At 39.5% G+C, this 14038-nt stretch overlaps 1 protein-coding gene across 1 annotated transcript in view; it reads left to right on the top strand.

Annotated features, from left to right (window-relative positions):
• The window catches only part of LOC102368447 (S phase cyclin A-associated protein in the endoplasmic reticulum-like), a gene marked incomplete at its 5' end in the record, with an annotated part of 201152 nt that extends 191449 nt beyond the window's left edge, over positions 1-9703 (top strand). The window contains 3 exons of the mRNA XM_014521586.2: positions 4341-4532; positions 7374-7425; positions 8957-9703. Coding sequence (XP_014377072.2) covers positions 4341-4532; positions 7374-7425; positions 8957-9051 — 339 coding nt within the window. The remainder of the gene's footprint in view (positions 1-4340; positions 4533-7373; positions 7426-8956) is intronic.
• Positions 9704-14038: the final 4335 nt, after the last annotated feature.

Here is a 14038-nt window from a genome sequence, read left to right as displayed (position 1 = left end):
TGTAGCCAATTGTAGTGAGCTTTTAGTCTGAGAATAAAAGGGAGACAGAACAAGGAGCAACAGTCTCAAGTTTCAGCAAGGGAAGTTTAAGTTAGATATTAGGAAAAACATTCTCACTAAGAGGGTAGTAAAACACTGGAACAGGTTACCCAGAGAAGTTGTGGACTCTCCATCCTTGAAGGTTTTTAAGACCTGGCTGGACAAAGCTTTGGGTGGGATGGTCCTGCTTCAGGTAGGGTGTTGGAGTAGATGACCACCTGAGGTCCCTTCCGACGCTAATTTTCTATGATTCTATAAAAGAAACAAGATCCCTAAGACGCCCATAGAGAACCCTCTGCTTTATAAGAACCATATATATGTATCTTGTGGCCACTGTGTTTTTAGGTTCAGCTTGCTTGGTTTCCATATAAATTCAGAGGATTTTGAATGTACAGCACATAGAATTGGAGGTTTAGTTCACTTTATGAATTAATTGCTTCTCTTTTGTCTATAGACCTGTTGGTATGTCTTTTCCAGCACAGTATTTAGAAATGCATCTTAATTAAAACTAGGTAATTCTTCATGTGATAATGAATGTCAGACAGCATTCTGTTTCATATAATTTCCTCTTGGGTAAAATTGAACATGCAATCATTGTAAAATAACAGGGCTGACATTAAGGGTAGGTGTCACAGACTGCCATCTAGAGGCATCAGAAACGAGGAGTTGTGTTCTGACCTTTGATAGAACTCCTCATTTTTGCTAGAGCACAACTCAGCTCTGTGGAACCAGGGTACACCTCCTGCTCCCTAGAGCACAACAAATACCTAGTGCAAGCAGAGATGCTAAAGTCAGGTGAACCTGATGGAGGTGGAAGGAGACTAAGAAGAGGTCATTTGGTTGGATAGTGAAGAAGTGTCACAAATAGGCACTTCCAAAAGCATTCCTGAGTGACAAACTCCTCCCACCCCCCTTCTTCTAATGAAGAGCACCTCAGATCAGACCTCCTACCTACCAGATTCTCACATAAATACAACATTATTCACAAGTTTGCAAACCTGACTCTCCTCTGCTGCCACACTTCCCTGAATCCCCAACCTTGATGACCAATAGCAGAAAGATGCCCCTTTCCTATTGAAGTCCTACTTTCTCAGTATTCCCAGCCTTTACTGAAGGAACAATAGATTTATTTTGTATCATTTTAAGTTGTGATCTTGGCAAGTTCTGAGCTTCAGTTTATATGATGATACAGTCTTCAACACAATGGGTGTTATAAGATAGCTTTTATTTTTAGTAGTATTTAACTTAGGAGTGGACTGCATTATTAGCCAGAATTACTTAAATGCTTAACTTTAAGTATATGATTGCATATTGGGGATTTTAACTGTAAAATGTAGCTGAGAACTCTTCAATACTGTGCAGTTTAAGCTTCATGTTAGAAGTTTTAGTTGTGCCTTTTTATTTGTAGCCAAACAAAACTACAATTAAATATGACCACAGATGGTTATTTCATTGTTCTAACTGCCAAAAACATGTTTGCTGTCCTTTCGATAGCTTCATATATTGTAAATGTGGTTCAGCCAGTTTGCGGAAACGTTAGTAACCCATATCGTCACAGGGCTATTTACCTATTCTTTGTGCGTTGGACCAAAATGCAGCCTGGGATAAGTAGGCGATATCAAATGGAGGTTTTCTGAGCCATAGCCAACAATAAGGTGGACAAGAGAGTTATATGAACGTTTTTAAAGCTCCCAACAAAATACACTTTTTTTTTGCTCTATATCATTTGGATTAGCTCTTGTAAATAGTTTAAATTGTAGGCTAAGTTTTAAATTGTCCAGAAAATGTGTATTAAAATAGCGTAGCTTTTATTAATTTGATATAGAGGCCTCAATTAAGGAAAACATTCAAGCACATGCTTAGGAAATAGATCCTAAGCACCTACATAGAACCAAAAATTAAATATATGCCTAAATTCTTTGCTGAATAAAGAAGGCCAGGCAAACTGGGACTTTTAACTTACATGCTGGGCAAGCTGAAGGAAGAGTAGCAGGAAAAGCAAGTTATAGGTAAATAATCTGGTTCAGGTAGACAGTAGAGAAATCAGCCCTCCCCTTTCCTCACTGAATTGTGGAAAGGGGGAACTCTAGCTCAGGTTACAGCCTCTTATGACCTCATTACTCTGGTCCTGCAACCTTGCCAAGGTCCTTCAGCAAAGAGATGGAATGAGGATCTGAAATGTCTGCTGTTAAAAAAGGAAGAAAAAAAAGAGTAGTTGCAACAGTCCTTTTTCATCATAAAGAAGGACACAGGGGCAAAGATTTGGTTTGTTTTCTTTGCTGTTTTTATTAAACCAGGTTGCTGAGTTTATTTCCTCCAGTCCCTGATACTGAACTAGGAAGCTTTATTTTCATTGTTTTTCAGTAAGAAGGTAATTCTTTTGTGGGTTTGTGCACAGTACGTGTTACCAGTGTATCATTTTTAGTAACCATGTTGGATACAATGAACTGAAATCATTAAATTGATTCCATATGTGATAAATACCAGACTTAAAATAATCAGTGACTCCAGTACATTAGCTCGCTACATTTAGTGGTGATGCTTTCATAGTACAACTGAACTTTAAAACTGCGGGGGAAGGGAGGAAATGATTTAAATACTAATTCTGTGAATTCTATCTGGCAACTTTGGAAAGAGGTCACTAATAATGTTACGTTTTGAAGAACTATACAGAGTTGATAATGTAGGATGAGAAATACAGTATCCTAAACATTGCCTTTCCTTCTTGTTTGTCATGTACAGTAGCCATTAACAAGAAACCAAAAAATTCCCTCCTTCATTAGTCAAAGGTGTATCCGTTGCATTTTCTTTAGCCTATGCTAGAATTTTTAAATTAATGACTTTTAGTAGCAGAATTAAAAAGAATATAGTTACAGAAATGTAATTGCAAAAGTAGAATTGAAAATGTAACAGGTAATTACAAATTCTAAAGTGACAGTCATTTACTTACAGAATTTATAACTGATTATTAAAGAGAGATTCATCCAAACACTTGATTGATAAATAGCTGATATTTTTTCCTGGAAGAGCAACGTTTGAAAGTATGTCCAATTGTCACATATTTGGTTGTCTTTTTAAAATTCCTCCTGGATTTAAGGGAATTAAGACATTTCTATCAGCGTTCTCTGAAGGGTTTTCAGTGTCGTTTCAGCTATTGAACTGAAAAATGTGAACTATTACTTTGTTGATCTTGTTTTTAAACTGAACTGCATTATCAACTGAGAGTGTGTTCTTAACGTATTGTTAAAAGTGCTTTGAAAACTTGTAAATCCCTGTAATTTATGTTCCTGTGGTCTCCACTGCTTCTTTCTGTCCTTCTGGTTTTAATTTGAATGCAGTCCTGTCTGGGTGTGTACCTGTAAAATTGTGTTTTTCCAAGTACAATTTACAGTCATGACCCTAAGTTTTACAGTGTTCCTAACCTTATAGGAGCTTCCTCCTATACTGGAAAGCCAACTTTGGGTCAAGCAGCTCTTTCATATTACAATTGTCTAATCAAGGTTACTTGGAACAGATCTGATTTTGACATTTCTTAGTTTATCATCAGGACTTTGTAGGAGTAGTGAGTAAATTAGGAGGGTTCCCCTGCAAGAGAGCCTTAATGGCATTGCCTTATTTCTTAAGATGTACACAGTTGTAAACCTAGCCTGCTTCATGACAACAGTCCCATTTATCTAAACAATTCTCCTTTTAGAGTCAGTGGCACTGATAGAAACTGAGATAAGAAATACAGATGGGAGGATCTTTCTGAGTCTCTACTTGCTGAAACTCATTGCTGTGCAAGTTACAATCACCTTTTCTTCTCAGTGCCTGAGTGAATGCATAGCAGACATCTACAATGAAACATAGTCTTCTATAATTGCTAGAGAGAATTCTAGTAAAGGATGATCGAGCATCTTAAGGGTTATTTTATTGCTGGTGATCTTTCTTGGTTATTTTTCTGAAAACATGCTTGTCATTTAAAAAGCATGTGTTGTTTGTGTTTGTAAATTATTATGTTATCTTTGTAGTCTTTCTCTCTTTTATGGCACCAGTAAATAATATGTTTGATTGTAGTCCTCAAATGGCTATAGTTTTTTATTTCTTTATTATTTAAATGACATAAAGAAAAGACGCTTGCATCCTTGCAAAATAACCTCTGTGATAAAACAGGAATTACTTTTAATTAAAAGGCTTTTTTAATGTGTTCATTAAATGTTTTCTTCTACTTAGCATCGTTTCTTGCCAGTTAATGGAAAAGGAAAAACAGATTTACATGTCTAGCACAGGTGTTCTAATGCTATGTTACTTTCTATTTTCAGGTAATTGTACAATCTGGTCGTCACCCCACAGTGCTGCAAAAGCTATGCCAGTTGCCTTTCCAGTATTTCAGTGATCCTCGCCTAATCAAAGTGCTCTTCCCTTCACTAATAGCTGCTTGTTACAATAACCTGCAGAACAAGATCATTCTGGAGCAGGAGATGAGTTGTGTTTTACTTGCCACATTTATTCAGGTAGATATTCCAGTGATGTACAATTACACACAATATTATTACTACAGTTTGTTTTGTCTTCCCTGTGTTATGTGCAGTTAATTCACTTTAAATAACAGGAGTAAACAACATAAGTACTTCAAAGATATCTTTCAAAGATTTCTTTTTTTCTAAACCATTGATTATTTCTGTACTTGAAGCTTCTTATAGTACTGAAAGATTACAGAGCAGTAGAGCTTTTCACTGTCCCATACGTGAATTTTTTTATTAAGGTTATTGGACAGATTGATGAGATTGCAACTGGATGCAGCTGCTGCTTAACAATTCCTTTTCTATTTTTAAAGAACCTTATATACCGCACAGCAGTATTTGCCTTGTATAATATACCTATTTAAATATAGGTGCACTGTTTTATACTAGGTACCACAGATTTACAGAGAACTAAATGACTGAGATAGTTAGATCTAACTGCATAGTGTTTAGATATATGCACATGCGCACACATACGCACATGCACATACATTACACAAATGCACAGAACACACGCTATAGCCCTGATCTTTTCAACATTTACTCAAACCTGTATTTCACTGAAGTTGCTAAGCTACTCTCAATAAAGGTTTCTGCAGCATTGTGTTCTCTCTTTGTTAATTTATATTTTTTGCTTTCTCCATTAGATTGTATTTATTTTTCATAAATACTATTAAATATTTTCATATTAAAAAGTTACATGTAGGTTTTGTATTTTTTTTATTTGAAAATATATTTTTCAATTCTAGAACAGCCTTTAGCCATGAAGTAAAAGCCATAACCATTGACAAAGCAATTTTATATGTAACTGGTGACCTAAGACTTAGTGAATGGAGAAAATGAAGTGTGTTTTTTTCCTAATTCATTGCAGTTAGTCAAAAGCTGGACTGGGTAGATTTTTGGGGAGAAGGCATAAAAGCTAAATATTTACTCAGCTTTGGATGACATCAAACTTTTGAGTATAACTATTTGTATTTTTATAATTTAAGATACTAAAAAGCATTACCTAATTGTTGCAAGGGACACTAGAATTTTATATTGAAAAATATATTCATCTCAACCTCATATTGCCATGCCATAAAAAATCATGTTTGTTTTGATTTAATTATTGAAGTAATGAACAGTTCTTGTATGAAAACTCTAGGTACCTTTGAACTAACTTAAAAAATATAAATAAGCCCCATAAACAAATTACACCACTTTTCTCAACCAGATTGGGGGAAAAAAACACTTTAGCGTCCACTCCAATCCTTTCCAAGATAATTAAAGTTATTTATCTTGCTTTCTCCATTGTAGGAGAGAAGTTGGCATTTGAAAAACGGTCCCTGATTGAGTATGGTCCTTGACTGAGTATAACTAAAGTTACAAAAGTTAAACTCATTTTATTAAATATTAATACTGGTTAGCTATTGTTTTGATTTCTAGTTCACAGGAATATACATAATTCAAAAGCCAGAATGAGCTACAGGTGCATTGGGGGCTTTTTTAAGTTTAATCTTAAAATTAAAATTCCAATGACAGATCTTCATCTGGTGAGAATTGTCATAGTTTTGTTGAGTCTGGCAGTCTGACAGTTACCACCACCTAAAAACCTGACCCAAAATGCTTAAAACACACAAAAAATTAATTCCTTTTAGAATTAATTAATTTTTAAATCTTGACAAGCAAACAGTAGATTTTCATTAGCCCTTAAATGTTAACTTGCTATCATCAGGAGCCAGGCTGCCGTCTTTGGGCAGCAAATCTTTCATTTGCTTCAGTGGGAGTTTCAGTTAAGGATTGTGGGATCTGCCCCCAAGTTACAAAATAAGATCCTTCCCATACTAGGAAATGCAGAAATAAATCCTTCTTTTATTTAAATGTTTGGCAACTTACAAAAAATATAATTATGATTGAGAAATGTGTGCGATGGTAAGTCGGAAGAAAGCAAGTCAGTCAAACTTCACAGCTATTCAGATAACACCAGCCTAAAAAAAGATTCATTTCCATTCTCTTCACCATCCAACTTATTTTTATTGCCTCTAATTCTAGATGTATTGTGTTAAAACAGACCAAAATATTTAATAGAATATACTTGACTGGATACAGTCGTGCTCTTATGTCAGACCACACATCAGCTATATTCAACAGATACCTAAACAAAGGGCCTGATCCTGAGAGCCCTGCTCTTCTAAGTTTTGGCGCTGCTTACTTGAGTAATCCCAGTGCCTACTTATGCACCTCAGTATGTTGGATTGAAGTCAGACAGTCCCCATTGGTTTCAATGAGTACAGGATCAAGTCCTAGATGAGTTAGGATTATGTACAGAACATGTGATGTGCAGGATGGGCAGATAGACACCCAGATTTTATTATGGTTGAAAGTTGTTATGCAGTTAGTCATAGTGTAATCAGGCCTGTGGGAAAAACTTCCATTGATTTTTCATACTATGGGTAAACAGAGATGATATGTGACAACTAAAGAAATTGTAAGTGTATATTCAGAGTAGAAAGTGTTGATGTGACAAGACAATTTTGGGGGGTTGTTTGTTTATTTGTTTGTTTTAAATAGCGGTATCTAGAGTTTCCTTAAGATTGAAAAAAAAAATTATAATAAAAAGTAATTCTGATTCCTTAAAAAGGCATTAAGGTTTGCCCCACTATGCTGGGTATGCAAAAAAAATGTTTTTCTTAAAAGTGTATACTTTAAAGATCAATAGTATTTGTATATTACAGGTTAATTTACAGGTTTCAAAGGGGTTGTATTTTTTTGTGACTGTAAAAAATAAGAATGCTTTTTAAAATTCTCCTTCATATAATACATGTAAAAATTAGATTTGTTTTATATTTATAGGACTTTGCACAGAGTTCAAGCCAAATGGATAACCAGTCTTCTCAACCACGGGGTATGTCTAGGGCATTTACAAAATTATCGATTCTATAACAAAAAACATAGATATTACGTTTTGCCTTGAGTTAGCTTTCTAGCATCAGCTTTCACTGTAAACAGAACGTAGATAAAATGGCATCATAGATTTGGCGAAACTCTTTTAGTTCAACTTATATGACTTGCAACTTGTAGTTTTTGCTGATTATAGTATTATATGTTAAGGATATGGATATTAGTTGCGGTGCAATGTACATTAGAATAAATACTTACACACATATGTAACTTAAGTCACGTGAGTGACTATTTAGGGGTTTTAGGTTTTCCTCTTGTTCATCTAAATACTTTTGGAATGTAGAATATGTTTAACTGCTGCAGACTAAATTTTTGGAAAATGTTAACCTGAGACTGTCACGGCCTGTTAGACAGTCTTGAGGCCCAAGTGTGCTGACGATTCAAGAGCTGATCTTGGATTCTCTTTATTCAGCACACAATACAGTGTACCTTTTTAAAAAATATATGAATAGTGTCCTCACTGTCAAGGCCAAGTTCAAAATTTAGGCTTTGTTATAAAACAAAATGTTACGCAGTACACACTATTAATAGAAATGCCTTCATGCCATTTTTGAGCTGTCATAATGCAAATTAAACTCTTTTATTTGACTTGAAACAGGCATGCTCCTGTAGTTTTGGCAGCATAAGCATTATAGTGCTGTGTGCACGCTAGTGAAACACGGAAAAACAAAGTGAAAATTTACTTTTATTTTCATTGTCAAACTGAATGAATTTCAAACATGAAAAATGTACTTGGTGACAGGTGTTTGTCCAAACAAGTCCCCTTTGCATCAAACAAAGGTTATTACCAATATAATCTGTATGCTTTGGTTTATTCAATACTTCATTTACATACATTTTACATACATTTTCAACTAAAAGCCAATATTCCATTAAATAAACATTTTTGGCTTTTCGTTCAATTTCACTCTGAAGAGTTTCAATTTAAATTTAAAAAATCCAGTGTAGTGGGAAGCTCAGTTGTGATCATTTACAGTACTCTTGCAGGCTGCTCCTACAAACTTTCACTCACAGGAGCAGACCCAGTTAACTTCATTAGGAGCACCCATGTGCAAAACTGAGTGCAAAATAAATTCCTGATTTTATTGGTTTTGTACATAAGCCTCTTCTCATGCATGGGTCCTCATTAAAGTAATTAGAAAGTAAGTGCAAGATAGAGTTGATCTGTGGCTGCCCTAATTTGTAGCCAGAGCTGAACTGCATAAAGGTGAATAAAGCCCTCTTAATACATGGAGCAGAAGGCTGAGCCTGTAAAAAAAATTTTGCCTTGACCTTATTAGAAGCAGGATATGGCCTCCCTCTTTGCTGCCTCCTAAATCTGTCTCTGTAGTTATGTAAAATTATTCTTCCTTTTTAGAGCTGGGGGGAAGAGGGGTAAAAGAGGTGAATCATTAGCCAGTGTTTTTCTCCTGATTTCATTACAATCTTATCTTGAGAGGGAATAGTTTGGTAATTTTACATTCTCCCTTCAACAGAAAAATTCTTCAGTTCCCACGACTATCTTGAGCTGTCTAACAGATTCCCTCGCCAGGCCTGGGAAGAAGCGTGGCAGTTCTTCTTGAAAAAATAAGTGTGGTTTTGTTTTCATTTTCAAAAAATCTTACATTTTAATGTTAAGCAGTTTGTTAAGTACATTCTTTAAGAATCTGTTCTGGAAACATTTCGGTATTCTAAATACTTATGGTGTAGATATATATATAATTTGCACTATTTATATCATAAGTACATTACTTTAAAATGTTGTCTTGTAATTTTGAAAAATTTGAGTTTATTTCATTTCCATACTATGCCCTAATTTCTGTGATGTGGTTACTTCTTGCACTGCAAAACTGATGAAATTAGGTTCCAGGTATAGAAAATACTATGTTCTATATATCTTGTAATAAAATAACTTATTCTGTCTTCAGTGTGACTTTATGTTACAAATGTTGGTATGGTCAAATTTCCATAAACAACACAAACTCATATATAGAAAAATAAGTCTTGTTGAGATATCCTTTGAATTAATCAAAATTCTGAAGAGTTTAACCTGATTTAACTTGGTTTAAAGTTTGTTCCTCTTTTAGAACAAGGTCATTTGTAATAAACTTTTTAAACCACGCACATTTTTAAAGTTTCAGTAAGACTTCCATAATTGTTTAAAAAAAAGTGTGTTTCATCTTGTTACTGTTAATATGGTGAGTTTTCATGAAGCTTATATCAAGTAATATTAAAATATATAAATACAGAGTTTGTTGAAATTTTTTTTTTTCCAAATAGCTAAGCTACAATTATTCCACAAAAATATGCCAATATCAGATGTATGCTGACCCTGGTGAACAGGAATACCAAACAGGTACATATAAATGTGAGATGAGAGAAAAATGTCTCAAGCAATTTACAGATATTGTTCACATAACTAAATTAAAGCACGTAGCTGGGGTCGTCTGACCCCAGCGCTCTTTCCTGCCCAGGGCAGGGGGTCGGACTCAATGACCAACCGAGGTCCCTTCTGACCCTAACATCTATGGATCTATAAACAGCATAGCATAAATGACACTATAAATCAAGGTCCACATGTGATCTACAAGGAATTAAGTTTCAGCCCTTGGCCCCTGCCCTTCTCGGTGTCCTGTCCCCCATCCCCTTCCCCAACCCAGTTGCTCCAGCTGCAAGGGCTCCAAGCTCCCCCTCCCTTCTCTGTCTGCTGCTTCCTGCCCTCACCCAGGGGGCCGGGCGACGTGGCGGGAAGCAGAGGGTGTCTCTTGGCCTGCACAGGCATGCAGTGCAACAGTGGAGACATTTGCATGGCACATTTCCCAGTGGCCCGTGGCTTGCTGTGGTGCAGCCTGTGGGGCATACAGCCCCCAGCCACTGGGAATTTGGAGAGCCCTATTATAAGCAAATAATAATGTGTAAATAATGTGATGGCGTTAACTTGCATTGTCTTTGAAATAAGGCATAAGTGTCTCTTTACACTTTAGAGGGCAGGTTAGTGCAGGCCTGGGAGTGCCCTGCATGAAATGTCTTGAAGAATCAAGGCCGTAGAGTGTTCCCCAGCACACTCTTGAGTTATGGATTTTAGCAAGCTCTTCACTCTCCTTCCTTTCTTCCCCTACTTTTCTGTAAAATCAAGACCTTTCAGCATAAATAGATGTTCTTGCGCTTATAAGCCAACTGACTTCTAGAACCATTGATGCTGCAAGTCATTATTTGTAACAATATGATGTATGGCAACAGCAGATGTTCTGATGGCACAAACCTAGCCTACAACACCATGGAAGAACAGGGCCAATGGAGGATTAGAAGGAAACAACGTAGAACCTGGAAAATCAAACTGGTACCAGACAAAAGAGTACAGAACACTGTCGGTATGATTGGAGCCACAGGCACATTCACAGTGCTACGTAATGAATAGTTCAATGTTAACATTATGTAACAACATTGCTGTGTTCGTCCCCTTCAGCATTTTGTCCAAGGATGCATGCACCCCAAGAGCATGCATTAAGTAAGCCTCAAACAACTCTTTCTTGCAGGTATATTACAAGGTTATAAACTCTTTGGGGCATGGACAGTCTTGTTTGTGTTTTTACAGCAGCTACCACAGTGACCTCCTCGCATAATACAAGTAATACATAGCAACAACAATCTTATCCCTAATTTAACAGGACAGTCAGGAGGGATGAATCCAGTCATCCCTGCTCTCACAACTGAGCTCCATGCTTGAACTCTGTTATTTTTACTTCACGTTTCCTGTCCTTGCTTTCTCTTGATTCCACAGCAAACTCTCACATGCAGGGTATGCACAGGATCGGGTGCTCTATTTTCCAGTGTTTCAGAGCTGTCGCCGTGATTGTGAAGCAATCTCCTGCTGATCACTAAGTGCTGGCAGTGGCAGTCAGCTACTGGATGTAAATGTCATTTGCAGCTGGAAGGGCACTCAAGCTCACAATCCTACTATATTTCAAGGTTACCTACTTTCATAACCTAGAGGGAATTGGGGATTGAAAATTCCTAGAAAAAGCGAAACACAAGATGGCAAATATAAAATTTTCTGTTGATGTGGAAGAGGAGGGAACAAGAAGGCATTTTATGCCCTGACTCTCTGCTGCCAGTGTTTTTTATGAGTAGCCAAATGAGCTGAGGGGAAAGGATTAAAGATAGGTTGCCTTTTGGTTCCTTGTTAAGATCTCTAAACCTATTTAACATATCCATCTCACCAACTGGAAAAGTCTGTGGTTCTTGGAAATATGAAGTATTTGGGCTACAAGAACCATTAAGCAGATTTAGAGTCTTTGCAGAAGGATCATTGGAGCACCTTTGATCACCAAGGATTCATTCAAACTTTTTGTTCTGAGACTGGAAGGTGGAGGATAGTCAGTGGTTAAATACTTTACTCAGTAGAAAACAGCCTATTGCCAAGGCAGGCTAAGGAAAACAAGGTCTTGTGTGAATCTGGATGGGCTTAGACCAATGGTGCTCAACCCCCATGGGCCAGATCAGGCTCCCCCCACTTTGTCATCCATCCTGTGGGGCTCTGCTGTAAACCTGCGCACTAGATCCACTGTGCAGGGCAGTGTGAAGCCCAATCCTGTCACATGGGGCCAGGCAGAGGTTGGATAGGGCCCCCGAGCCCTGATCCCAGCACACACAGTCCGGTGGAGGTAGTATGGGGTTCCAGGGCTCTGATCCCAGTATGCCGGCCTAAGCAGAGGCAGTGTGGGGTCCCAGGGCCCCAGTCCTAACGCGCAGAATGGGGTAGAGGTGATGCAGGGCCCAGAGCCCAATCCCCACATGTAGGACCAGACAGAGGTGACTCGGGGTCCTGAGGCCCAATCCTGGCATGCAGGAGAGGATGGAAGTAGCACGCATTCTGGGGACCCTAATCCAAGCACACAGGACCGGGCAAGGGCAGCACAGGGTTATGGGGCCCTGATCCCAACACATGGAGCTGGGCAGAGGCAGCATAGCCTGGATCCAGGCATGCAGGCCCAGTCCTTGAGTGCAGGATCCAATCCAAACCACAGACTGGTCCCACACCACTCATTTGGCCCATGGGGCCAAAAGGTTGAGTCCCACTGGCTTAGACCATCTCTTTTTTCAGGTCACAGTTTCTGGTCAGGGTCTGGAAAGCAGTTCCACTGATGCCAAGGCCTGGGGGCAGCACATCTGTGGATGAGGTGAACAGAGAAGCCAAAGGGCAGAGGAGTGGGATCACAAATTACAAGCAGATAACGAAATGGTAAAATATATATAAAGGAATGATGAGCTGCTTAGTCTAAGCCAAACCCTCAGGTGAGTGATGTCTCTTGGAAGCCACGAGTCCCATTCATCTCGGGGGCTTTGCCCAAGGGGGAGCCACCACAGAATTTTGGACCATGACCTTGGTGCTCCCTCATGAAACAAAAATAAAAATTTTAAAAATTAAAGCCAGAAACCTGGCAATACCAATCCTCCCCATAGGCTGGCTGGTGAAAACCAGCTGGGGGTTCAAGGGCACTGGCTCTCTCTTGCTTTTCTAGCTGTCACCGCTTTGCTTTTTACAAGACCAAAAAGTCTTTAATCTTTAAATCCTGCCTGAGTGTCTGGATGTTTTGGAGGCAGTGAGATGAGGGTTAGGAGGGGTTTCTGTCAGTGTAGCTCTGCCTTAGAGCAGCCCAGGCCTGGTCGTGGCTCTTCTCTTAGCATTCACCTGCTCATCACCAGGGGCAGCCTCCCCTGGGGGGTATCATTTGCAGTCTGCTGGCCTTGCCCAGGAAATCTCGTCCATTTCTCCCAGACCTTGCTGTGCTCCCTGCACATCATTCACTGCCTTTATTTTCAAGCCTTTATTTTCAAGCCATGCATAAATCGTGTTGTTACTGGCATCTAATAAACGTGCCACGACTCTGATTAACCCAAATGGTGGAGACATTTGTCCTTTTTGACATAAAACTTCAAACCTTTATTTTCCCCTTTGAAGGGGAGACAATGGGGAGTTGGGAGCTAGAATTCATGGCAAAAGAGAAATGAAGAGTCACCCCGTGTAAAGCCACAGGAGCTCGCACCTAGCAGTGTCCTGGGCCTGGTCCTACACTTAGAAAATTGTCCCCCAGGCATCTGTCAGGGCTGAGCAGAGGGGACAGGCAGGAGCTGCCCCAGCCTCTGGGCCTCCCCTGTTGCTTTATTTGCCTTCAGTGCCAGAGCCCTTCCTCCCCCCCCAAGGCAGAGCCCTGGCAGCCTTCCTCACTCATCCTCTAGCTGCCAGGATTCAAGCTTTGTGCTTGGCACAGGGTCCCTGGCAGCCAGGCCAAGCACGGAAGGGGCCTAGAGGAAAGAGGTGCCTCCCCCTCAACCCTGCTGCCAAGCTGGGCTGGCGTAGAGGGAGGGTGGATCCCCGAGGAGGGAGCAGGACGGTCTGTCACGGCCCTGGCTCGGCCCTCAGGCAGGGTGGGCGGCAAGGGGGAGCCCCTTGGCCTGAGGGACCAGGCCCGCGCCCGGTGCTTCTTTCTCCGCTCCCGCCCCAGGGGGCGAGCGGGACGGGCCGGCCCGCACCCCCGCGTGCCCGGGGGGTCTTGCCCCGCCCGCCCGGCAGAGCC

The sequence above is a fragment of the Alligator sinensis genome, unplaced genomic scaffold (assembly GCF_000455745.1).
Source record: "Alligator sinensis unplaced genomic scaffold, ASM45574v1 scaffold954_1, whole genome shotgun sequence".
Classification (NCBI taxonomy): domain Eukaryota; kingdom Metazoa; phylum Chordata; order Crocodylia; family Alligatoridae; genus Alligator; species Alligator sinensis.
The sequence above is the reverse complement of the archived record's forward strand: the minus strand, read 5'-3'. Positions and strand labels throughout refer to the sequence as shown.